Genomic DNA, 25090 nt, shown 5'->3' on the forward strand with positions numbered 1-25090 from the left:
TGGTGCACTTCCCTTAATCAGATGCCACTCTCCCCTGTATCACACACAATTCACACAGCCTGAAGAAGAATGCCAATTACCATGCCTTCCCCTACTGCCCCGCCTAAGAACTGCCTTGGCCCAGGCCTGAGGGATGAGACAGCACACCGGGCAACTGACCCTGTGGGGGGTCAGACCGTCAGGAAAAGTCCCTGCAATCACTTTCCTTTTCTCATGAGTCCAACCCAGGAATCTTGATCAGATCAGGTCTTTACAGCTGCAGTAAAAGCCAAATGGTAATGATGGAAACAGGTCAGTAGGACCAGCACGGGTATGTGAGGTCAGCACTGCAGAGGAAGCCAGCAGCAGAGAAAGGTGAAAAGAACGGATGCAAAGGCCCCTTGAGAGAGACAAAGAAAGCCCCTGATGCAGCCAAGTTTCAGGCCACTTTATAGTTCCATGTTCACTTACTTGCCACTTGGGGTAACTTGAAACTTTTTTCCCTTCTGATTTAATGGCCCTAATTTGTGGATGTCTGGACCTATGGTATAACAGAAGTTAGAACTGGAGTGTTGCTGAATTACTACGTAGAGTGAAAGAGACACAGGACCCTCATGTAGAAAGTAATAAAGCTTTATTAAAAGACGTTAAAAAGAAAGATGAATCATGTTAAAGGACAGCAAGCCTGAATATCATAAAGGGTCAATGGACCCAAAATTAGTCTGAAAATTAGGTATAAGTCCAATTAAAGTCCCGAGTTTTTCATAACATTTAACAAGATCATCTTAAAGTCTGAATGGCAATGCGATGGACTCAGAATGGCCGTGACAGTATGAACAAGGGGTGTGTGTGCTCGGAGGGAGAGTGCTGTTCTACCAGATAATGAGACTAATTAATAAGAATCTGTGCCAGTATGCCTGTAGGCAGTTCATGCCCTCAGCCCCTTCCCTGCCCTCCTCTAACTCACAGGGCCTGATGTCAGGAGCTACATTTCCCCAGACCCTGCCTGCAAGTTTCTGGTTAGATTCTCAATGAAAGGCACTCGTATAATGAGGGCAGAAGAGATGCAGAAGAATATACTCGTGCTCCTTTGTCAAGGATGGGCAAATGCATGACGGACTTCGGCAGATGAGATGTGAGACTTTGCAGCACCCTCAGGTGTTTCTGTAAGTCACCAGCCTAAGTATTGGTGACAACTGATTATTTCCAGAGGTTTTCTGTAGTTTCTGCACCTTCCTGACTCCCTGAAAGTTAGTGGCAAACCTTAGAAGTAGCAGTCACTTCCTGCACCTTTATCCCTCCAATCCTGCCACTGCTTTTGTAAACAAACATCTAATTCTCCAAACTAAATCTGCTCTTGCTTGAAATACTTACAGGGGTTTGTTTTCCTAACTGGACCCCAGCTGAATGAAAAGTTATGGTAAATAACACAGTGTGGGAATGATTAGCACAGAAATAGACAACCAGACTAATGAAAGAGAAAGCTCAGAATTAGACCCATGATATATGGAAATTTGATATTACAGAAATGAAATTGATCAGTTTCTTAGTTTATAGATCAATAGCCCATAGATCAAAATATGAACTATTTAATAATACTTCTATAACCCATTTCATAATAAATACCCATCTCAAAAGAAAAAGAACTGGATCCCTACTTCTACCCATACACAAAAATCAATTCCAGGTGAATTAAAGCCTTAAATGTGAAAACAACTTTTATAAGCTTTATAGAAGAATATTTTTATGATTTCAAAGAAAAGATTTCTTAGTAAGACACAAAAAATCATAAACCAGAAAGGAAATTAACCTCTGCACATCAAAAAGCATCTTAAGCTCTCTCCCTCCCAAAACATTCAGAACAAAAGCCTGAGGTGGTTCTGAACCAGGCAGGTATCAAAAGACAGGAAGGAGCACAGTGGCCCAGGGAGGTAAGAGTCCCATCAGGGAGAGGAGGGCATCCCTGAGGGGCGGGGAAGGAAATGCAGGATGTCAGAGCTCAGGCAGGCTGAGGAGGATGTCCAAGTGGAGTAGTGATACTGGCCCCATGTGGGGTGCTGGGCCTGAGAGGGTGTGGGGAACAGCCACTAGAGCAGCGGTGGTGATGGCAATAAAGATGTGGTACATACAGTGAGATGACACAAATACACAAAATATTAAGGATAGTGGGAGTAAGGTTTCTCACTGTTGGAAATGGAGTTACAAATATAGAAAGGCAGAATGACCCCAAATAGTACTGGATTGAAACTGGAGGTACTGATGTAAACTCATGGCTGACTGACAGACATACAGATATATTTCCTACCTCTGACTGGGAGGGCCTGGTAGCAGCACCCCAATACGAATGAAACACCTAACACTCAGATTTGGGCTCCTAAATACTATTCTCCATTAAAAGGAACCAGGGTTCCTTGGAAAATTGCTGATTCCAGGGGTAGAACATTTTGTGTATCAGAAAGTTAAAAAGTACACCAAGACTGTTTGGGCCATGTCAAAAGTACAGAGGACAACTTAAAGGGGCTCCCACTGGCCAGATCAGGTACAATTTGAATATCAAAATAAATATGCTAGTAGCAAATTATACCGCATTGAATAAAAAAGGAAATCGTAAGTCCATACTGATATTAAAAAATGAAAGTCTGATGAAGAACAAGACAGTTTCCATCTGTAGAAAAAAAGTTTTTTAAAGATGTTTCCATGTTACTCCTTACCATGTTCATGCTCTCATCTTCTGGGAAATATTAAGTATACTTATAACTCCTGTTTTAGTGTCCTCGTTTAATTCTATCATCTGTGACTTTCCTTGTCAGTTTTGAAAGAATTTTCTCCTCAGTAAAGGTTATTTTCCTACTTTGCAACCCTGGTAATTACTGATTAGATGCTGGACATTGTAACTTTCACGTTGCGGGATTTTTAGGAGGAGGGTACTCCTTTAAATATTCTTATGCTTTGTTCTGGGACATGGTTACTTGGAAACAATTTGATCTTTTCAGGGCTTGCCTTTAAGTTTAGTTAGGTTAGAACCTGAGCAGCCTCTAGTCCAAGGCTAATTCAGCTCCACCCAGGTGACTTCTTCTGAGAATCTATCCAATGCCTTATATTATCATGAAGTTTCTCCACTCTAGCTGGTGGCAACATGAACTATTTTCATCCCCGTGAGCTCCTCACATTGTTCTGTCTGTTCATTATGGTGGCCCTATCCCCAGTCTCAGGTAGTTTCCTCACAAATGTGCCAAAGGCTTGAGAACTCTCTGCAGATCCCCAGTGTTCTATGTAGCTATCTCTTCTCTGATACTCTGTCCTGTGAATTCTAGCTGCCTTGACCTCCCCAAATCCTTAAGCTCAACTCAGAGGCCACTGAGCTTTTATGAATTCCCCTTCCCTGTGATGAGGCCTGGCAGTAAGTTGGGGCAATCATGGGGCTCACCTCATTTGAGAGATCAATATCTAGCATTGCTTAGCATCCAATGTCTCTGAACTACTATTTCCCATATTCTGTCAGATTTTCATTATTGTTTAAGACCTTAGGGGGAGTCTGGATCCTGTTATTCCAACATGGCTGGAAGTGGATGTGGAGAATGGGATATTTACATTGTTTCAAAGTAGCTCTCCACAAAATATTTGCCAGTTACAAAGAGAAAAAAGGGTAACTTAACATAGAGAAGCCTGGCAGACATCATTTTAACAAAGTTACCAAAATAAACATCATCAGAAATGGGACAAATTGGAATCGTGTGCCACTTTATGATGAAGGTCCTTATTGGATACACTAGGATCACAGCATTTACTTTTGTGGTATTCCTGCCAAAGATGTACAACCTGAATCTAATCACGAGGAAACATCAAACTCAAACTGAAAGACATTCTACAACACCACTGGCCTGTGAACTGTATAAACATTTTGGGAAGTAATTTGAGAACAGCTAGGAAAGATGTTTATACCTTGTGACTCAGCAATTTAACTCATAAATATATATTCTGGAAAAAATGCATACATGTGTACAAGAAGAGACCTATTGGAATGTCCATGTGGTATTATTACAGCAAAATGTTAAAATCAGCTTAAATACCTACCAAGAAGAGAATGATGAAATGTACAAGAATGAAAAAGAATGAACTAGATCTACACATAGGAACATGGATAAACCCCATCAACAATGATGAGAAAAACAGTCTATTACAGATATGCATGGGAATTATAACAGTGAATTTATAGGGCAGGTACAAGGAGAGAATACAATCTTGGAAGAATATACCAGCAGTTTCAACTCTACTTATAATGTTATATTTCCTAGGATAGATGGTAGATGTGGGTTTGCATTATGTTATTTTCTTTCCTTTATGTCTGAAACATCTTTACTGAAAAATGTTAATAATCTAAGTTGAAAAATTCCATCCAAATTGGTTAGAACAAAAACACTGGTAGAACAGGTTTTCTGAAAAATGTACTCATAAGGAAACTCTATGCAGATAATATCAGATAAACTTTCACTGCATTAGTAAGTAATTTCCAACACATTTGGCTAGTTTTGACAGTGTAGCAAAGGCTATCAATTTCATCTGGAACCAGACAAAGCTGATAATTCGGCCAGATTTGAATAACTGATAAAGCTTTAATACATCCTGAAAGACTGAGTAGGATGGCTATTATCAACCAGCACTGACGAGTAATAATATGTAGGTTATTTGCCACATAGTTGTAGACAGCTACATATATTCAACTTCATCCAAAAAAATTTAACTTATCAACCAAAAATTGTATTTTTAATTGGGAGTCATGCACCCATATCAGATGAGGTACAGGATAAGAGTCTAAAGTTTCCTATCAGAGGTAATAGGGTAGAGGTGTTTCTTTCCTAGTCTTTGGGCAAAAATACCTGTTTGAGAAATGAAAAATTCATTTAGGTTGGCTATGTGGAATGCTTACTTTGATTTTAATGAGAAAACATATAAACAGAGCCATTTCAAAATGGAGTTGGAGTTGTCATCCCAGAGAAAAGGCCTTGCAGGTCTTGCTCCTTGTGAGCCTTTGGAATGTTTGAACTGGGCAAAATAACCTTTGGACTGGGCCAAACTAACACCGTATTCCAAACAACTGTTTGCAGACATCCTAAGAGGACTGGAATTTAAGGGCATTCTTGAGAATCAGCACCACCATGTAAAGCTAAAAATTAATCTTATTAGCACCTATAGAAATCCCTTCCTTCTATTCATGTAATTATTTCCCTTCCCTTTCTCATAAAAACCCCTTGCCTTCACCCTGTAATTGGTAGATAATTTGGGTTTCTGCCTGAATCAATGCCCCCGGATTGCAATTCTTTATGATATCATATCAAATAAATGCTTGTTGCCGCTAACTTTTGGCTTTTTAAATTTTTAGGTTAATTTTAATCTTTTAAAAAATCAGTAAGAGTCCTTATGTGTGCAGGGTTCTAAAAAAGCCAATGACTTCAAAACTGATTGAGAGGATGCCAGGTTGCTTTCTGAGATCATCCCAATTCCCAACCCTCTATACCACATTCCTACCCAGATCCTGACACATACAGAATTGCATATGGGACTGTTCAAACTTTTAGAATTCACTAGGATGTTGAAGTTCCTACAGAAGGATGTGTTTTTGATACATCCTCCTGACCACAAAAGAGCATCTGGCATCTAGCAAATTCTTTTTGAAGAGTAGGTTGCAAACAATGGCTTTTTTCTCTGAAAATCTGTAATAAAAGAATTCTTTTGGAAGAAAACCCACATGGCAATAAGATTGGCAAAATGCTTTCCACAAATCATGAAAACGCTGTTTGTATCTGTGTGTCAATTTGGAAGTCCTTGTTACAATAATGCACACAGAGACACACATACACGTGCGTTCTTCAGTTTCCAAAGGTTTTGAGATGTTTCAAATAAAAGCGCAGAATAAAATCCATAGAAACGAAAATTAGAGTTGAGTAATGATGAGGGCGAAGGAAGGAAATGAGGGAGTTGCATGCACTAGGGGGTTTTATCAGCCTGAGGTCTGTGATCGTTCCCACAGTTTCTCCCAGGGGGTCCTCTGAGGATGGAACAGAGCAGTGTGCCGCTCTTCTCTCTGAGACACTCCCTGAGTCCACACCAGCGACAAGTGGCAGCCACTCTCTGTACCCAGAGTCTTGGCCTGTGGCCCACACCCTGCTCTTTGGTGGAGTGCTTCTGCCAACCACCCCAGACACCAAGGAAGGATCAGGTGAATCCTCCTACACAAAAAGCCAAAGCTCTTTTACTCTTCGCTCTAATTTTTTTTTTTTTAAACAACTAAGAAGGCTTTGGGATGACTTTCAGAAAACAAATGTGAGGAGTCCCTGAATCCTTCAGACCACAGCCCTGAGCCACTGAGAAGTCTGACCGCAGCCAAGTTCTGCTGTTCCCAGCAGTGCACTCAGCACTAGACATCTGTCATCAGTTTGAGGATCAAAAGGTTACTGGGCCCGCCCCCCTCCCAGGAGCCTGTGCCTCTCCCTGCCCCCTTTTCTTCCCTCTCAGCAGCACATCATCTAAGCTCCAAGAACGCCACAGAGACTTGCAACCAGGGGAGCAATGGGCAGTAACAGCTTGTCCCAGGCTAACCCCCTGAACTTGTCTCCAAGGCCCCCTTTTCTCTGACTGCTCCGAGATCCAAAATAGCCCCGCCAAGGCTCTGTCCTGTTGCCTCTTCTATCCTAAACACTTCCTTGTTTCACTGTCCCCAGCTTTAATAAATGTACTATCAAAAAAAAAACAAAAAACAAAAAAACTTCCTGAACATCTCCCACTTACTATTTCCTGGATTTTCTGTTCTGGCTTTCCCCTCTCTCCCTTGCTGTGCTCTGAACTCCAGGCAGAGGATTTTATGTTCATTGTAGAATGAACTGATAAAGGGAAATGGTGGAGCTGAGAGGGCTTTCTGTTAATGTGACTCATAAACTTTAATGGTTTATTATCCTGAAAGAAATCTAATTACTACAGCTCTAATATCTTGTTAATCTTGTATTAAAAAGTTTTTTAAAGGGCAAAATGACAATGAAGAGTAGTATCTCTACTTTCCATTTGCTGAAAATTTGGCCGAACATTAAAATGATACCATGAAAGTAAATTTTTTAATTCATTAGGCTTAGAGAATGATGAACAGATAAACATTTCCCTACTTTTTATTTTCCAGATAAGCTTAGAACCCCTCTTTCAGAGCATTATATCATGGAGTAATTTTCCAATAAGGACATTCAGCACGACTTAAGGGAACATCCAGGGTGTTCTAAATTTCTTAACTTGAGAACACTCTGGATTCGCTGTCTCCACAGTTCACAGAAAGTAGAGCCTACATAAACTGAGAATTTTTTCTCAACTGGTCATGAAAAAGACATAACACTGCCCTATGAGATAGATCTACTCCTTTTTGTGAAACAGATTGTTTATAGATGCATATGTAGAAAGATAAAATAGAACCAAATCAAAACAATGTTACCTCCATCCCATCTTTATCAACTAATTTTATCCAACTCTAAAACTATAATTATGCTTGAAAACGGGCAATAAAAGCTATTATATTTTTCTGTAATACTCTTCTGTCACAGTCAAGCACCAAGTGGTGGTTCTGAGACAGGCCAGTCAGCCAGGACAAGTGGAACAGGGAAACTGAGACAGACAGCTGAACAAACTGACAGAGCAATTTGCAGCAGACACAGAAGGTCACCTCCCTGGAGATAACATCGAGGCTTCAGTTGTATTTCAGCTCCAGACACAGAAAAGCAGCAAAATCAGGTGGGAGACACCAGGACCAGCTGTAATGACTAAATGACCCACAGCCCTGGAACTGACCAATCAGTGAAGACCATGACCCTGAAGGAGCACACCTAGAAAATAGATGAATATTCTGTTGAAAACCTTCCTTGAGACCTCCCCTAATATTCTAGACTGTAAGAAAGAGATAAAAGCCTCAAGACAAAGGATCCAACAGGCACTCTCCATTTGGGGAACAGCCCCTGACATCCTCTCTTCTTCCCTCACAGGCATGCATCTCCTAAACTCTAAGGGACCTCACGAGATTTGCAACCAGGAGAGCAACAGGCAGTGGCAGCTCTTCCCAGGCTAATCCCTTGAACCTGTCCCCAAGGCCCCCTTTCCTCTGACTTCCCCGAAAGCTAAGGCAGCCCAGCCTAGGCTCTCCTGCTGCTTCTGTTCTAGGCCCTTTCTTGTTTTACTGTCCCCGGTTTAATAAACACTCCCTCATAGTCACCTGGATTCGTGCTGTGAAATTTTTCCTGCAGGAAGTCAAGAACCCACATACTACTGGCCGGTCCTAGGCAGACCTGCTCAGGGTCAGGTCCCCTTTCAGAAGGTCGCAGTTCCAAAGGTTGGATTTATTATAACTAAATGATAGAAATTTGGCATTTCTGTCCATATTCTCTAAAGGTAAATGAGAATCTAAATTTGAAATTACTTCTAGGTTATGTTTTTAACACAATAAAATGGCCCATAGAATTGGCACCCTTTACTAACACCTAACAGAAAATTGTTTCTCATTTTGAAGGATATATTTTTAAACATTCCAAGTTTTGAATTATGAATATCCAGACTCCTTAAAGAGGAAAACCAACATTTTAGGGTGGAAAAAGTTTCACTGAGTTTCCTCTGTTTTATCAAACTAGATGTCATATACGCTCTCTCAGGATTAACTCTAAAAATAAGTATATTTTCTATTTACAAGAAATACATAGATTACAGTGAAGACAGGAAAACTCACCCAAAATACCACCACCATTTAGGTAAAATTACTTTTAACACTTGTTAAATAGCCTTCTAAACATTTTTTTTTATTGTGGTAAAATACACGTAACAAATTTACCATCTTAATCACTTTTAAGTGTACGATTCAGAGGCATTAAGTACATGCATGATGTTGTGCAACCATCACTACTACCAGTTTCCAGAATTTTTCATGGTCCCAAGGAGAAACTCTGTGCCCATTTGTTACGGGTTGAATTGCGTCCCTCAAAAAAATAAATAGTATTGAAGTACTAACCCCCGTACCTCTGAATGTGGTCTATTTGGAAAGAGCATCTTTACAGAGGTAAGAAGGTTAAGATGAGGTCATCAAGGTGGGATCTAATCCAATATGACTGGTGTCCTTAAGAGGGAAATTCGGACATGGGCACAGACGTGCACGGGAGGAAGACGACATGGAGAGACACAGGGAAATGCCACGTGAAGATGGAGGATAAGATGGAGTGCTTTTTATCATCAAAGGTGTTGAATTTTGTCAAATGCCTTTTCTGCGTCTACTGAAATGATTATGTGCTACTTGTCCTTTATTCTACTAATATGGAATACTACATTAATTGCTTTTTGGATGTTAAACCAACCTTTCATTCCTGCAGTAAATCTCATTTGGTCTTTCTGTCTCCTGGAAAAATACTTGTTGGTGTTTTTATTGAGCTTGTTTATTTTTTAATATGGAGAGAAAATGGTATGCTGTGACATTGAAACAGCCTTTTCAAGAACACAGGACGTATTTCCTTTTGTTCAAGTCTATATTTGTGTATTTTGGGAATGTTGTAAAGTTGTCTTCATATAACTTTAAAGCATTTGCAATAACTTCATTCCTAGGTATCTTTTATTGCTATTGAAAATGAGAATTTCTCTCCCAGTATATCTTCAACATGGTCAGTGTTTGTAGATACACGAACATTACAGATCTGTGGGTTAGTTTGAAGAAAACACACTTTCAACTATACAACTTACAGTAGTTTGATTTCAAACTAGGTTAAAAATTGTCTGGTTCAAAAGACTTCTACATTTGCATTCAAAGCAAATTTAAAGTTTTGGTCTTGTTCTGTGTAGAAAGTATTCGTATCACAAAATGCATCCACCACTAACTACACATTCTATTAATGTCGGGAAGAAGTAAAAGACAAAATAAACCTAAAAGACAGAACTAGACATCTTTTCTTCAATGACAGTCTTCTGAGGCTAAAATTAGTGAAACGAGAGAATGCTTATGTTATCATCTGTATGAAGAAAAAACTTTAGAAGTGAGCATGTTAATATTATCACTTTTAAAAACATGGAATGGACTTAATTAGTGGGGGGGAAAAAGAGGATCTCAGTGCCTGTATGATAGTGATACTAATAAAAATATCTGAATGAAGATCTACCTTAAGATAAGTCAATACAGGGTGCTTAAAGGTAACACTAACATTTAATCTAAAAACCTTTTCATCTTATACTAGACTCACTACAGACAAGTCACAGAAACGGGGACTTAGAATCCCAATGGAAAAAATCATAACACATAACACATGAAACACTAAAGACATGTCCTATAAGAAGTTCACTGTTCATACAACAGCAACAATTTAACTATGTTTCAGTTTTTATAAGGCAGAACATGTTCTTATTGGCTATGATTTTATGTTACCAACAATAAAAAAGTATATAGTTTGTTTCCCTTTCTTCTTTTCTTTCCCTACCTTGTTTTGTTGTTTTTAACTTTAAAGGTATGCCATCAAGATGCTCTAGTGTTGCAATACTAGAACAAGGTATTAGTTTTGCAATCAAGCTCAATGATTATTGATTGATTCTTAACCACTTTAATGACAAATATTTCAAAATTTGACAGTTTCAACATAGTATATGTTCTGGAATGTCTCTCCTGCCACTGCTTAATGTTAGGAGAAGTGAGTTGTAAAAAAAATTAGAGAGACCAGAAAATGTTATTTATTATGAATGGCAAGGAAAGGGAAACTCAAAAGTCACTGTACTACTCCAGTTTAACAGAATGTTCCCTCTAGCACCAAGTCTTATCTCTCATAGTTAATATGTGAGAAGATTCTAGCAAGTGAAAACAAAATGCAATTACATTTTATTGCAAGAAATTTAGAAACGTATTTTTAACAAAGTTAGCTATTCAAAAGTGTTACCTTAGGCTGTCTCTTAATAGCTCCTTCTCACAAGTGTGAAATTTAATGAAGGCAACAGCATTTATAAGCAACACCAAAATGGTATCTTAATTACTCGCTGCATTTTCTTAGGCAACAACAGATTAAATGGAAAGAGAAATTAGTTTTACAAATGGCATCATACATCTTTATGTAACACCCCCCTCCATCAAGTCACAGATGGTGATGTATCTTGAACTTCCTAATAATGTAGGCAATTTTCTTTTCCTTGGGCACACCCAAATCCATCACTACTCTAAATTATATATTATTTTTGAATCATTTACAAGAACTGAAGATGTTTATCATAACGATTTAACATGAAATGGACCTTTCCCTTAATGGGCTCTACATGACTACGAAACAAGGCTTGTTGAAACTGCTGGTCCTGTAACTTTGCAGTGTGTTCATTACATCCAGTTTGGAGGAATACCTCCACCTGATCTAACTAACTCTAATTAAGGTTCCTACTTCCAAATCTAACAGCTAAAACCTGGGGTAAAGTCATGGCTAATGTTATTTTATGTCTTAAAATAGGGACTCATGAGGGCCCATGTAAGACTGCGCTCTTCAGATGAGTGTCTATAAATCTCACGCCTTAAAAAGAGCCCAGAGATTTTGCTTCTAATAATGGCCAATTAACTCATATTAGAACAACAATTCCACATATAACGCCTATGAAGTCTGGACAAAATATTTAAGTAAAACCACACAGCTACCTGAAAGCACTGGAAAGCAATCAAAACCAGTAAGACACGGTAGTGGATTGAGTACCGAGTTGAGTTGTCCATTTTCTACTGTGGGCAGGCCACAACCCATGCCATCCAAGAGGCTAAAACTCGAGTAGAAAATCTATAGTTTTACTTTCTTGTCTCGAAGGAAAAGATTTCAGGGCAAAAGTAGCAGCTGGTGAGGAAGAAAAATACTACAAAGAAGAGAGCAAGGAGTACCCTCAAATTGTGTTTATAAACAATCTCCAGTTAACCCATAAAGTACATACATAAAGAGCAGATTCCCAGTAGCCCAGATAAGGCTTAAAGGACCAAACAAAAACTCTAGCTACTGCCCACTAAAAAGTTTCTAGTTACAGTTCAGCCAATCTAATGGCCTGATTTAAAAAACACACACACACACAAAAACAATACACTTAGGAACATAATAGAATCCAAAGTCTTTACAATACATTACAACGACTAGGATACAATCCAAATGTACTTCAGAAAATGTGGACCACACTGAGACATTCAACGGAAAGTGATCATGAGAGGACTCCAGAAGTTAAAGTTTACATACAAGGAATTGAAAGCAGCTATTACTACTATGTTCAAAGGAGATGATGTCCATACTGTATACTAGTTCAGAGTTATGCAATATCCAGCACATCATCTCTTCATTCATTTTATAAACATTTGAGTACTATGAGAAGCTGTGCTGTGCAGAAAATGGAATTAGTGAACACTTGTGGGAAGACTCAGAAAATTACAGAAATGCTCAGCGGTGTCCTAATTTTCCTTAATCATTGATAAAGCATGTGAACCACAAACGTATCCATGTTCTTAAAGCTAGTTATATTTTCAGCCTACTTAACATTTAGGGAGAAACTATAACATAAAATGACTAAAGTTTGGCAATTCACATTACCTCCTTGGAGCTTAAATAACATCTTCTAACTCTAAAAATACAGGGTATAGTATTCAAATCTGTAATCTATTCTTATCTCTAAGTACCTTCTGATTTTGACTGTAACACCCTTCTTTCCATAATTAAGGACAATTATATGTCATAAAGATTGTCTGCATGCCTCAACTTTTAATTTTTTTTATCTAGAAAAAAAGTCAGGGTAGTGGGAAGACCCCGACACTGACGTTTTAAAAACCTGGACTTGAAACCTGGCTGCGTAAACAAGCTAGCTGAGTGATTTTTGCACGAGTCCCTTAACTTGGCTGCCTGAACCACCCTTTTCTAAAGAATGCTAAAATACCTTTCCTATAACGATGTCCTAAGGGTAAAATGAGATAAAGCATCTTCACTACCTAGAAGGGTACTTGGCGTATCCCAGGTGCATAATCAAAGTCATTTCCAGTTTCCAAGCTCCCTGAAAGAGCATGTATGCCTTGGAGTCCTCGCCAGCAACCAGCACAGTGCTTCACACGTCACAGAAACTCAGTGAATCCCAGGGACTGCCTTAGGAGGAAAGCTTCTAGCTCTTTGTTAAATACTTCACTACTACTTTTTATTTTATTTTATTATTGAGGCAGCCCTAATTCCATAGGTGTATTCCAGTATCAGATATGCCACACAGGTTTATGTAGAGGTGTTTTAACGACACTCTTATTCTTTTAATAACCTTTCAGTGGCTTCCCGTGGTTCTTAGAATACAATTCAAACCCTTTACTATGGCCTGGTGATCGGTTTAGTCCCGGCTTATTTCCCCCTCTCACTTAGGATGTTCCAGCCACACCTGACCTCTCCTTGCTCCTTAAATACTCAAAGCTTATTCTAGCCTCAGGATTCATTTCCACCCCCTCCCCCTCCCGACTGGAATGCCTCTCCCTATCTTCACAGGCTGGTCTATTTATAACATGAAGCTCAAAAGTGGCCTCCGGAGAGTCCTTCCCGTGTTTACTCTGCCTCCCCCATCACTCTCTCTTATTTTATCCATAACATAGCACTTAGCATTACGCCAAATTCTCTTGTTCCTAAGTGAGGGCAGGAACTGTCTATTTTGTTTCCAGATGTTTCCCCAGGACCCAGGCCGGCCCTGGCGTGGAGTTAAGATGGTGACCCCGGGACTACAGCTCGTCCTCAGGTCCACCTCGCGGCCTTTCAGGCTGGAGCCGGGCGCGGGCGGGAGTGGTGCGGGGCATTCACCGGGGCCGCGCTAACGTCCTCCCAGAACAGGTCCCTTTCCTGGATGTTAAGGGGGAGAGCACCCCTCTTCCCCACGGGGGGCTTGGTCGGCAGTGCTGGGAGCACCTCCTGTGAGTCACAACAACTGAGGGACTCTGGACTCCAGGGCAGAGGTGAATGTGGGCGCGGGGGACGCGCGTGGCCACAGCTGCAGGCCCTCGCCAGGTGAGCGGTGGCCAGACGGCTGCGCTCACGCGGGCTCCGAGGCACGCACGTGAGCGGCGAGCCAGGTGAACCTCTTCCCGCGGAATCCGACGGGGCGCCTGAGGGGAGCGGAACCCGGGGCGGCGGCCTCCCGAACCCGTCAGAAGTTCTTAACGTTTACTTCGAAAGTGAGGTGTACGTCAAACAGGCGAACCTCTCAAAAGCAGCGAGAGAGTTTCTTCCAGGGAACCGACTGCTACACTCACCGGAAAGCGTAGGCTGCACAGACGCCCCGAGGGAACTTGACTGGAAGGAGGAGCCTTCACAGCGCGGACTTGGCGCAGCCGCAGTAGAAGGAGCACGCCCTCCCGCCGGCCGCGCAGCCTCAGTGGAGGCCTCTTGCGCCCAGGGTGGAGCGCGAAACTGGGGCGGAGCTAGCTCCTCTCCCGCGCCGACGCGACGGCTCTTGGCGGAAGGGTGTGGACGCGCAGGCGCGGCGGCCGCTCCTTGGTCAGGGAGGCGGGGCCGCGCAGGCGCCGTGAGCGGCGGTAGCGGCGGCAGTGGTGGTGGTAGCGGCAGCAGCTGTGTGGGGGTTCCGGAAAGATGGTGCTGATCAAGGAATTGTGAGTGGGTCCGTGGGCGCGAGCGAGGCTCGGGAGGGCCGTGGTGGGAGGCTCATTGATTGAGAAGTGATGGAAGTACTCCAGAGAAGGAGCGAGGCTCGGGCCGGCCGCTCCCTTCGCGCGCCCCCTCCCCCCGGCCCGCGCCCCCGGCCCACTCGAGGCTCCTCCACGGGGCTTCCCCAGGTTCCTCCTCCAGGCATTACTGTGGTAATAATTCTGCCCACTCCCCAGGGGTAGAGGCGACTGTGTCCCAGTCGGAGCTCGTGGCTGGGGAAGGCGCGGCCGGGAGTTTCCGCTGGGACCCGCCTTCTCACCAACCCCCTGCTCCCAGGCCTGCTGGTGGGACCGAGGGTGGGAGAGACGCGGTGGGTTTGACTGTGATTTGTCGTCTTGGGTGGAGCCTGCCTGTAACCGGCGGGAGATGGGCTTGCCGGGTGAGGGCAGCACTGGTATCTGAACTCGAGGTGGGACCTAGGCGCCCTGAAGTTTACACCGGAGCCCGGGGAGTCGGGAAAACCTGCTCTCCACTGGGCAGCTCAGTTGACTTGACAGCGTTGACTTGACAGCGTTGACTTGACAGCAGAGCCATTTCTCTGTTCTCAGTCTCAGTTTCCTCATTTTTAAGGCGGGGTGACACTCTAGGCTCCACCTACTTCACGGGGTTGAGATGAGGCGATAACACGTGGTCTGTCAAACAGAGGGGTTTCCAGGTGCATTAGACTAGCGAAGTGATTTTGTTGAAAAATTAGGCGTTTCCCACCCGCAAGGACTGACTATCACAGGAAATCTGGTTGGCAGTGATTGTTGAGCTGTCACAGCTGGTTCGTTTCGTCATCGTCCCTTGGGCAACTAGGGATTTCGAGTATGGTCCTTCGGTTTTTCAAAGGCTCCTTTCATTTTAAATTCTTAAATAAAAGTTTTGGTTTAATTTAACCATCTCCAGACACCTTACTTTTATTTTAGTGTTAGTTCTCAAACTTTCTTAAAATAAGAAGCAACTCCTGTCGCTTCTCTGCTTAAAACCCTCAAAAGAGTCCCTATCTCACTGAGAATAAAAGCCAAAGCCTTTACAATAGCCCAGAAGGTCTTACACTGTTTTCTTTTCAGTGCTGATTTTATTTACTACCCTTCCCCTGCCTATCCCCAACTCTCATGCTTCCTTCCTGTTCTCCCACTACAGGAAAAAAAGCTTCTGCCTTCAGCTTGCTGTTCCCTTTGTCTCAAGTGCTCTTTCTGCATCTCACTAACTCACCTCTCTCCTTCAGGGCTTTTCTTAAATATTGTATCACCTTAGGGAATCCCTCTCTGAAGACATAATTGTAACCCTCATCTTTTGGTAACTGTTTTCCATGGCATAGCAGTTACCACCATCTACCATATATTTTCTATTTTACTGTATGTATTCTCTGACTACTGTAAGCTTCATGAATTTGTCTTGCTCACTCTCATATCCCCAACTCTTAAGAATAGCCCCTGGCATGTAGTAAATGCTCATAAATGTTTGTTAAATAAATTAATGAAAATTGTAACGTTAGTCAATGACTGGGATCCTGAGAAAAGACACATTTCAGTTAAAGCTTATTTACAGTATTGAACTTTGGATCTATATAGAAAACTTTTCCAAGTTGTTTATTCAGTGTATCATGCAAGTGTTATCTCATTTATTACTCTGAACATCTTTGTAATGTAGATAGGTGGCAGATATTAAGACAAATTGAGGAAATGAGACAGAAGGAAATTGACTTGGCTCAAGTCACATAGCAAGTGAGTTGCAGAACTGATTTTAGATCACAAGTCTAGTCATTTTTCTTTTATTATAGTTATTTCCTTCCTCCTAAAATGTGAATTAAGTGTTCAGTAGATTCTGTTGACAGGTACGTGAAGAGTATCAAGCTAACTTACGGAAAGCATTTCCCATGGGGAAGTTACACACTATGTTTTTTGTGAACCATTACTCTCATTGTAAAAATTTAAGTGCACTGAGGTAACAAATGTCAAAATGTGCCCAAAGTATAATATTTCCTAAAGAGTTATAAATTACATTTCTTGATATTCACTCCTCATGTATGTCTCCCCTAGAATTTATTTCCTCCTAGACTTTTTGAAGGTAGAGACAATTGTTTCTTTTTTTTTAAGTACTCCCAGTATCCAACACAGCATCTAGATTAGCATACTGTAAGTACTCAGTGTTGTTGAATGAAAAAAACGATTCTTCCTATTTGCAAGGCAACTTTCTAAAAGTGTTTTTGGTCAGGAGCAATGAATAGGTCATTCCTATGTGAAGATGTTGTTAAACTGTGAAATACTTTGCCAAATATTTGTTGTCTTTAAAAATGCCATCTATTTTTGACATGAATTAAAAGGTTAGAAATAACTTTCCAGGGTGAGGTGTTCCCTTTAAATTGTTACTTAAGCACTAGATCAATTTTCCATTAGCATAAAGTCCTGGTTTTAAATAACTAGTTGCTAGTTCCATTTGGAAAATTATTTTCATGAAAATTTTTAGAGAAGTTTGAAAAATTTCAAATACAGGCATACCTCAGAGATACTGTGGGTTTGGTTCCACACCAGTGCAATAAAGTGAATATTATAGTGAAGCTAGTCACATGATTTTTTTGGTTTCCCAGTGAATATAAAAGTTATGTTTACCCTATATACTGTAGTCTGGTAAGTGTTTAATAGCATTATGTCTAAAAAAATATATACCTTAATTAAAAAAAGCTTTATTGCTAAAAAATGTTAACCATCATCTCAGTCTATTGGAAAAATGGTGCCAATAGACTTGCTTTTAACACAGGATTTCCACAAACCTTCAATCTGTAAAAAAAAACCACATTATCTGTGAAGCTTAGTAAAATGAGGTATGCCTGTTCAGGTTCCCCCCACTATCCGAAAGTAGAGCATTCCTATGAAACCTTTTGTTATGGTATAAAACAAAGAAGCAGTTACCATTAATACAGTTGACTCTTGGAACAATGCACAGGGTTAGGGACACCAACTCCTCTCCCCAAATAAAAATCTGTCTATATAACTTGACTCCCTCAAAACTTAGTGGTCCCTTGGGACCCATGGAGGATTGGCTCCAGGATCCCAATAATCAACTGATGCTAGGTCCCCTATATAAAATGGCGTTGATCAATGCATACAATAGGTGCTCTGCATCTTTGGGCTTACAACCATGGATTAAAACAGTACAGGTGTTTATTGGGAAAAAATCTGCATATAAGTGGACCTGCGCAGTTCAAACCCATGTTGTATATGAAAAATTTTTGAGCATTCCCAAATTCTCTCCCAAAACCTACAGTCATATTAAATATGCTTAATTGCATCCAGTTTTACACTAAGTGTAATTAATAAACTTTACAATCTCTCTCAGGCTTCTCTTATACCTAAGGACACGTCTTGCTAACTGATGCACAAAGTAAACTGAGATAAAGCACAGATGCTCACAGACACAGTTGAAAGCTATGGCAGCTTAATGCTGAAATCCTGAGTGTAGTTCCCTGGGAGGGAGCTTGGTGGGGTCACTCTTACTGCCCGGGGTTGCATGCTCCTCTATGACAGTCCTGCAAAACAGACGCCGAACACTATTTTCACTTTTTTCCTTTATTTATGATAGGGAAAATCCTCTGTGTATTTCTTTCAGTTAGCAAAAATAGGTTCTAATATAGGTCTTTCCTAAAAGTGAAGTGGTGAACATTCAAAATGTGGGGGAAATCTGTACTGTTTTTAGACTAAAGTTGAAACTCAAGACCTTCTATTCCTTCTCTCTTTTATTTTTTACTAAGTAAATCTTGAAGTTACTCATAATTCATTCAGAATATCTTAATCTGTCACTTTCATTTTGTAAAATAAGTTTTCCTAGAAGTGTTATATAAACATGGATCTTCCTGCTAGTGAGTAGTTCCTAAAATTACTCAGCAGAGATGGTTTGGTTTTGTGACACTTCAGGGAAGTCTTTAACTCTCTCCTTTGTATTCCTTCCTTCCATTTCCTCTGCAGCCCATCATTGGTTCAGGCCTTTGTAGGGCCTTGCCCAGCCTCCCCAAAGACGGCTCTTCCCCACACTCCTGCTTCTCAACATTTTAACCACCTACCGATGACTTCTTCAGGTTAGCTGTAGTTATGTCTCACCTTTTTGAACAACCTCCCAGGATTCCTTGTTGCTGACTAATAAATTTAATAGATTTCTTACCATTATATTGCAGGCTCTGATAATATTCTCTCAATTTATATCTTTGTATCTTCCTATATCTTTCAAAATACGCTCCCAACCTATAACCTAGCCTTCTGCCTGACCACTGCACACTCTCCACCCGTTTATTTTCTGTGACTGAGGCAGTGAGCAAGTTAGTGTGTACCCCGGGAGATAGCATGAATGTTGGAGGAGAAAAGGGAGAGAGGTGGGTGGGCAGTGCAACTAAAAAGAAGTTGGAATGAGGAAAACTATTGGGAATTTTCTGTGAAATGAAAATCGAGCTGAACGTCATGAGATTTTTTTCTCTCCTTAAATGGAAAGAGTTAAAATAGGATTTTAAATCACTGCTGTGCTGGCTTAATGGTTTGGAGGGAAAGTCTTAGAAGGACCAGGCCAAAAAAATGTTGCTCTTTTGGACATCAGCTATTATGAGACAATTGATACTCAAGACAGTTTTCAGCGTTTATGGTGAGACTGCATGAAGGGTACTTCCTTATAAAAATCTGGAGGTAAAATGCAGTATTCTGATGTAACATAATTCACCAAGGTATTTTATGGAATGCAGCTTCAGGAGCGGTAGCCTCCATATCTGTCCTTTTGTATGTCCAATAACAAACTCTGTTGGACAGTATCAAACAAATATCAATCTTACATTGAATCTACCTTGGAAGGGGTTGTTATATTTATAAGGCTCAAGATATTTTCCATAAAGTTTTTTCCTATTAAGTTTAAAGGTCCGTTCACTTGTTTTTCTATTAATAAAATTGAGAAATAGCCGGGTAGTAGGGATCAGTTTTGGGACGCGTTCATTCATGAGATTCGACACATCTGTTGTGTGAGAAGTGTCAAAAAATACTTAGTATATAGTTGAAGAATGAATGAAATCATACTAAAAATTTCATGATGGCAACCTGACCAGACAATGTACGGATAGACAATACATTTTGTATCCTGCAGTTTTCAGTGATGAGTTTTCTCTGTTCTTTACTTCTCACAAGAATCTCTGCAACTGCTTTTTGGGGGCCCTGGTACAATTTGGATGCTAAATGCAGTGATCCGTTGAGAACCTGGAATGGTAATTCGATTTCCCCAGTTTAAAAAACAAACACACACTTATTTATCCCTGGCTGGTGTTGCTCAGGGGTTAGAGCATCAGTCCTTGCATTGAAGGGTCTTGGGTTTGATTCCTGGTCAAGGGCACATAACCTGGGTTGCAGATGCCAACCCCGCCCCAGTCAGGCTGCATGCAGGAGGCAACCAATTGATGTGTCTCACGTTTTTCTCCCCCCCTCCCCCTCTCCCCCGCCCTCTCTCTCTCTCTTCTTCTCTCCCCCCCTTTCCACTCTGTCTAAAAATGAGCGGAAAAAATATATCCTCGGGTGAGGATTAACAAAAAACACACACTTATTTAGAGCTGTAGGCATTGCAGAGACACTCTTCCATAAATGATATCCTTGTACCATGCTATCATTGGATTTACAGTAGGTCTTTTAAGCATAGAGATGTGTTTTAAAGCCAACTATTTCATGTGTCACTTATATGCTTTTTCCTTTTGTTTTTTTAGCCGTGTGGTTCTGCCCTGTTCTGTTCAGGAGGTAAGTCATGCTTGCTTCTGTATTATTTTATTGATATAGTTCATTTTGATATGTTAATCTAAAGTTATATTTTTGTTGTGTTTATTTACCTTTACATTTCAGTTTATGTGACAAAATGAATTAAAGTGTGTTACAGGTTGTTACACAGATAATTACAGATAATTGTAAATGAATTTCTGTTCCACTGCTTTGTTTTGGAACAGTCTAAAGAATGTAGTTTAACCTCCTGTCTAGTGCAGAAATTCTGCACTAAAATATCCCAGAGAAAGGAGGTCCTAGCCTCAACTTAAGCACTTTAAGGTTAAGTAATTTGCTGCTTAAAGAAGCAGACTATTTTACTGTTGGATTTTTTAAAAAACATTTGTCTTCATTTTAAACCAAAATCTGCTTTCTTATACAACTTGACTGTTGTTTAAGTTCCTTCCACTTGAGCAATAAGAAATAGGCCTGTTCTGTCTTGCATATGGTAACCCTTTAGGTTTTCTTATGGCAACTCTCTCTCCTCCCCCAGCCCCTTTTGTTCCATTGTCTCGAGGTTGCAAGGTTAAACATTTCCAGCATGTTCATTTGGCCTGATATAACATGACCTCTAGACTTCCTCACCAGCTGATCTCACTACTGCATGGTTGTAGTTATTGCTTTCAACTGAAAATGGTATTCCAGACATGTTCTGACCAGCACTTAATGTGAGAGATAATTATCTCTCTTGATCTGCACATGATACAGAAATATATCACCTGTTCAGAAGTTGCATATTTTGTAGTTTTACTTATCTGTAGTTTTATTTACCTGTAGTATAGCCAAAAATGAGGATAATAAAAGCAAAGAGACTTCAGAGAAATTAAGATATGTGTAGCAAAACGTAAAGCCCTCTGGGTCCTCCTGTAACTTGCACACAGTTTGCCCTTGCTCAGTTATCTGGTTTTCTTAGAGCTGACAGTAAATTAGAAGCAGTGAATTGGAAGTGGGACAAAACAAACTGATAACCTTAGAAGTGACAGGTGACAGAAGACAGAAAGAAAAAAAGTAAAATGCAGTAGTAACTAAAAATGAATAGCGCTGTTTAATGTAGACTTGAACACAGCTGTATATATCTCAGTAGTGCCTGAGGTTTCACTGTAATAAAACACTCAAGACAAGCCAGGCACCCCTTTTCTTTACTTGTATAATTGATTGTTTGAACTCGAATGTGGAAATTGACATTTGCTTTTAATTTTTTTCCTTTTGGTTTTGGGTAGTTGGATCAACTTGTTGAAATCTTTCTGAATCTTGGTATTGTCACAGAAAATAATCTCAGCTCTTTGTTGTACTCAGACTTAATAAACATGCCTCCTGTCTTTATTTAGGTTAGTCTCTAAAATGACAATGAAAGCCTAGTAGTGTGCCATACATCATTAGTCCATTAAGAAAATTTTTTGGATACTATTGTTTCTGTGTAAATTTTTGTTACTCTGTTCCTGACCAAGATCAGATTTACCTTTTGACTTATTTTTGATTCATTTAAACAATGTGCTTGGTTCCAGCTTCCTGAGAGAGAGAGACAGAGACAGAGACCAGCTGAGAGACTGGGAAGGAGGGAAGAAGAGAGAAAGGAGAAGGGAGAGAGAATGAGAATTAACCCTCAAGATAGTATCATTCTCCCATGGGCTTTTTAGATATGAATATTTACGGAGCTTATCGCTACCCCAATTTTTTGTCCTTCAAATAAAATCTTGGTTTTGAATTATTTTTATAGGTAACTTTTCTTTGAAAATATGCTTATAAAAAAGAAAGCTATTTATTTCAGGCTGTCTTTTGGGGAGGAAGAAATTCATCCAGATTTGAAGAGATTGAAGATACTGCCATAGTTGAGTCACTAGGAACAAATTAGAACACAAGAACTTTGCTTTTTATCATTTATTGGATTAAGTAGTGACTCCAGACTGGCATAGAATAATACTGCCCACTTACAGGTATTGGAACAGACCACTGAGAATTCTGGTTCACTTTAAGATGAAACCACTGTCAGCAATTTCTTGCTTTTTCTGGTAATACTTGTGTATTTATAATATTTTACAAATAGTTTGTTTACTGGAGAACTTTACAATTCACAGTTCTGATCCTGGATACCCAGTATGATTTCTGTTCAGACAAAAGTCAAATTGGGTATGTCATATATAAGTCATGGGGGGAAGACCCAGGGGTCTACTGAAATCTGGACTGGAATGGTTCTTTGTATTTTCAGGCCTTTATTATTATACTTTATATCCCTCCCCTTTATTATTGAGAATGGTACTCTGGTTGCTTAGCTTTCTGTTTTTTTTTTTTTTCCTAATATATTTTTATTGATTTCAGACAGAGGAAAGGAGAGGGAAAGAGAGAGACAGAAACATCAATGATGAGAGAGTCATTGATCGGCTGCCTCCTGCACTCCCCCTACTGGGGATTGAGCCTACAACCCGGGCATGTGCCCTGACCGGGAATTGAACCCCGATCGCCTGTGTCCTAGGTTGGCACTCAACCGCTGAGCCACGCCCGGCTGGGCTGCTTAGCTTTCTTAATTGGCAAAGTGATAATTATATACCTGCCATACCTTCATCCGAATTTAGTAAGATTGATGAGATATAATAGATATGAAAATACTTTGGAAAATACAAATGCATATTTATTATTCAAAAACTTGAACTAAGTGTCAAGATGTTTTCTTGATAAGTGGGTATTGAAGTACATATTAAAGCACCAGAGTGTTGCCCAGCCAGTGTGGGTCAGTGGTTGAGCGTCGACCTATGAACCAGGAGGTCACTATTTGATTCCCAGTCAGGGCACATGCCCCCGTTGGTTGTGGGCTCAATCCCTAGTGGGGCTGTGCAGTGCAGGAGGCAGCCGATCAGTGACTCTCATCATTGATGTTTCTCTCCCTCCCTCCCTCTCTGAAATCAATAAAAAAACACTAAAAAAAAAAATAAAGCACCAGAGTGTTTATACCTAGCAATTTTTTTGAATAATGGAAATCTTGTAAAATACTATTGAGTTTCTTGAAGCTGTATGAGCATCTGATGTTTGTCTTCCTAAACATTCATTTCTAATTTGAGTCACGTTTTCTTGTAGAACATATGTGCTGAGTGATTTGGATTTGCTTTTCTCTATCATTTGTGGTAAGATTTTAGCATAGGAAGTTTCCATAGTTACTACTGACTTACTGAAATTCTGTACTCTTTGAAATTTCAGTATCAGGTTGGGCAGCTTTACTCTGTTGCAGAAGCTAGTAAGAATGAGACTGGTGGTGGAGAAGGAATTGAAGTCTTAAAGAATGAACCTTATGAGAAGGACGGAGAGAAGGGACAGTATACACACAAAATTTATCACCTAAAGAGGTAAGCTCGGTGTTCACATTTGATACATAATCATTATGTTAATAATTAGGCTTCGACCACTCAACTTACTTAATTAAGCATGTAACTACCTAACTTACATGTGCTGAGGTACTTTTTAAATTTCAATGTGAAAATAAGTGACATTTTAATTTTTTGAGAGAACTCTCCTCTCCCTTTATTGGTTATTTTTAAATTGTAGAAGAAATATGTCTGCTTATAAAAAATTTCAAACAACAGAAGATAAAATAAAAACAGTCTCTACCTCTTGTCGTCATGTATCTGTATCCCCAAGGAAACACTAGAATGGTTTAGAATTATTCTTCTAGAACATTTTCTGTCATTTTCAATTAAAACAACAACAATCCAGATATATCACTTGTATCATTTTTTGTTTTCTACAGCAAATGAGATCATACTGTGCATATGGTTCTGCAGTTTGCTTTATTTTTCATGAACATCCTTCCATGTTATTACTTAATGTCCATTTCATTCATTTTAAAACTGAGTAAAATTTCTTAGTATGGACATGGTGTAGTTTATCCTCTAAATGATAAGTTGACTTCGGGTTGGGTTGTTTTTTTGTTTTCGTTTTTTTTTGGTGTTTTCCAGTTACAAATAATATTTCTCTGAACATGGTTGTGTATGTTGTTATGCCTTAGGTTGCTGTTTCTGTAGAAGAAATTCGTAAAAGTAGGATTGCTGAAAGGACATCCTCATTTTAAGTTTTGTTATTATTGCCAGCTTGCTTTCCGAGGGTTTGATAGTGTTCATTTTCCCATATTTTTCAATCTTTTAAAATTTTGCTGATTTGATATGCAGAAAGTAATCTTATTTAAATTTGCATTTCTTTATTAGTGAGGTTGAATGTCTTTTCATATTAATTGACAATTTGAATTTCTTTTGTGACTTGACAGTTCAAATCCTTTGTTCATTGTTTTTATCTCTGATTCGTAGAAGTTCTTTTGCACATCTCCTGAGTTTGGCTGTCTAATCTCTATCTTTGGCATAAATATTTTAAAATAGAAAATTCACCAATACTTATTCATGGCCAAAAGATCAGTTATGGTTTTTAAGAGTCTTTTATCAATAGTCTTCTTAGTTTATTAAAAGTAGGAAGGAGTCCTTGCTTTTCTCTTGCCCTTATTATTGAAATGAGCAGCACCCATGTTTTGTAGAGCTCTTTAAAGTTCTAGATGAGCTGTGATGATCAGTATTTTTCATGTTTTCTCAGTTTAAGGCTACTGCTTACTTTATAGGGACATATATTAAGTAGGTTATGTCACTTTATAGAACCTTAAATTTTATTGTTATTTTCTCTTAGAACACAGCATTTCTTTGTTTCTGA

At 39.8% G+C, this 25090-nt stretch overlaps 1 protein-coding gene and 1 long non-coding RNA gene across 4 annotated transcripts in view; one reads left to right on the forward strand and one right to left on the reverse strand.

The window, feature by feature from the left end:
• The window catches only part of LOC308549934, a 33449-nt gene extending 19001 nt beyond the window's left edge, over positions 1 to 14448 (reverse strand). For all 3 annotated transcript variants that reach the window (XR_013997816.1, XR_013997817.1, XR_013997818.1), the window contains exon 1: positions 14243 to 14448. This is a non-coding gene — a long non-coding RNA (uncharacterized lncRNA). The remainder of the gene's footprint in view (positions 1 to 14242) is intronic.
• A 52-nt stretch (positions 14449 to 14500) lies between these two features.
• The window catches only part of PITPNB (phosphatidylinositol transfer protein beta), a 61133-nt gene continuing 50543 nt past the window's right edge, over positions 14501 to 25090 (forward strand). Inside the window, exons 1-3 of the mRNA XM_081123112.1 lie at positions 14501 to 14599; positions 20362 to 20392; positions 23600 to 23745. Coding sequence (XP_080979238.1) covers positions 14580 to 14599; positions 20362 to 20392; positions 23600 to 23745 — 197 coding nt within the window. The 5' untranslated portion in view covers positions 14501 to 14579. The remainder of the gene's footprint in view (positions 14600 to 20361; positions 20393 to 23599; positions 23746 to 25090) is intronic.

Source organism: Miniopterus schreibersii, assembly GCF_964146895.1.
Source record: "Miniopterus schreibersii genome assembly, chromosome: 20".
NCBI lineage: Eukaryota > Metazoa > Chordata > Mammalia > Chiroptera > Miniopteridae > Miniopterus > Miniopterus schreibersii.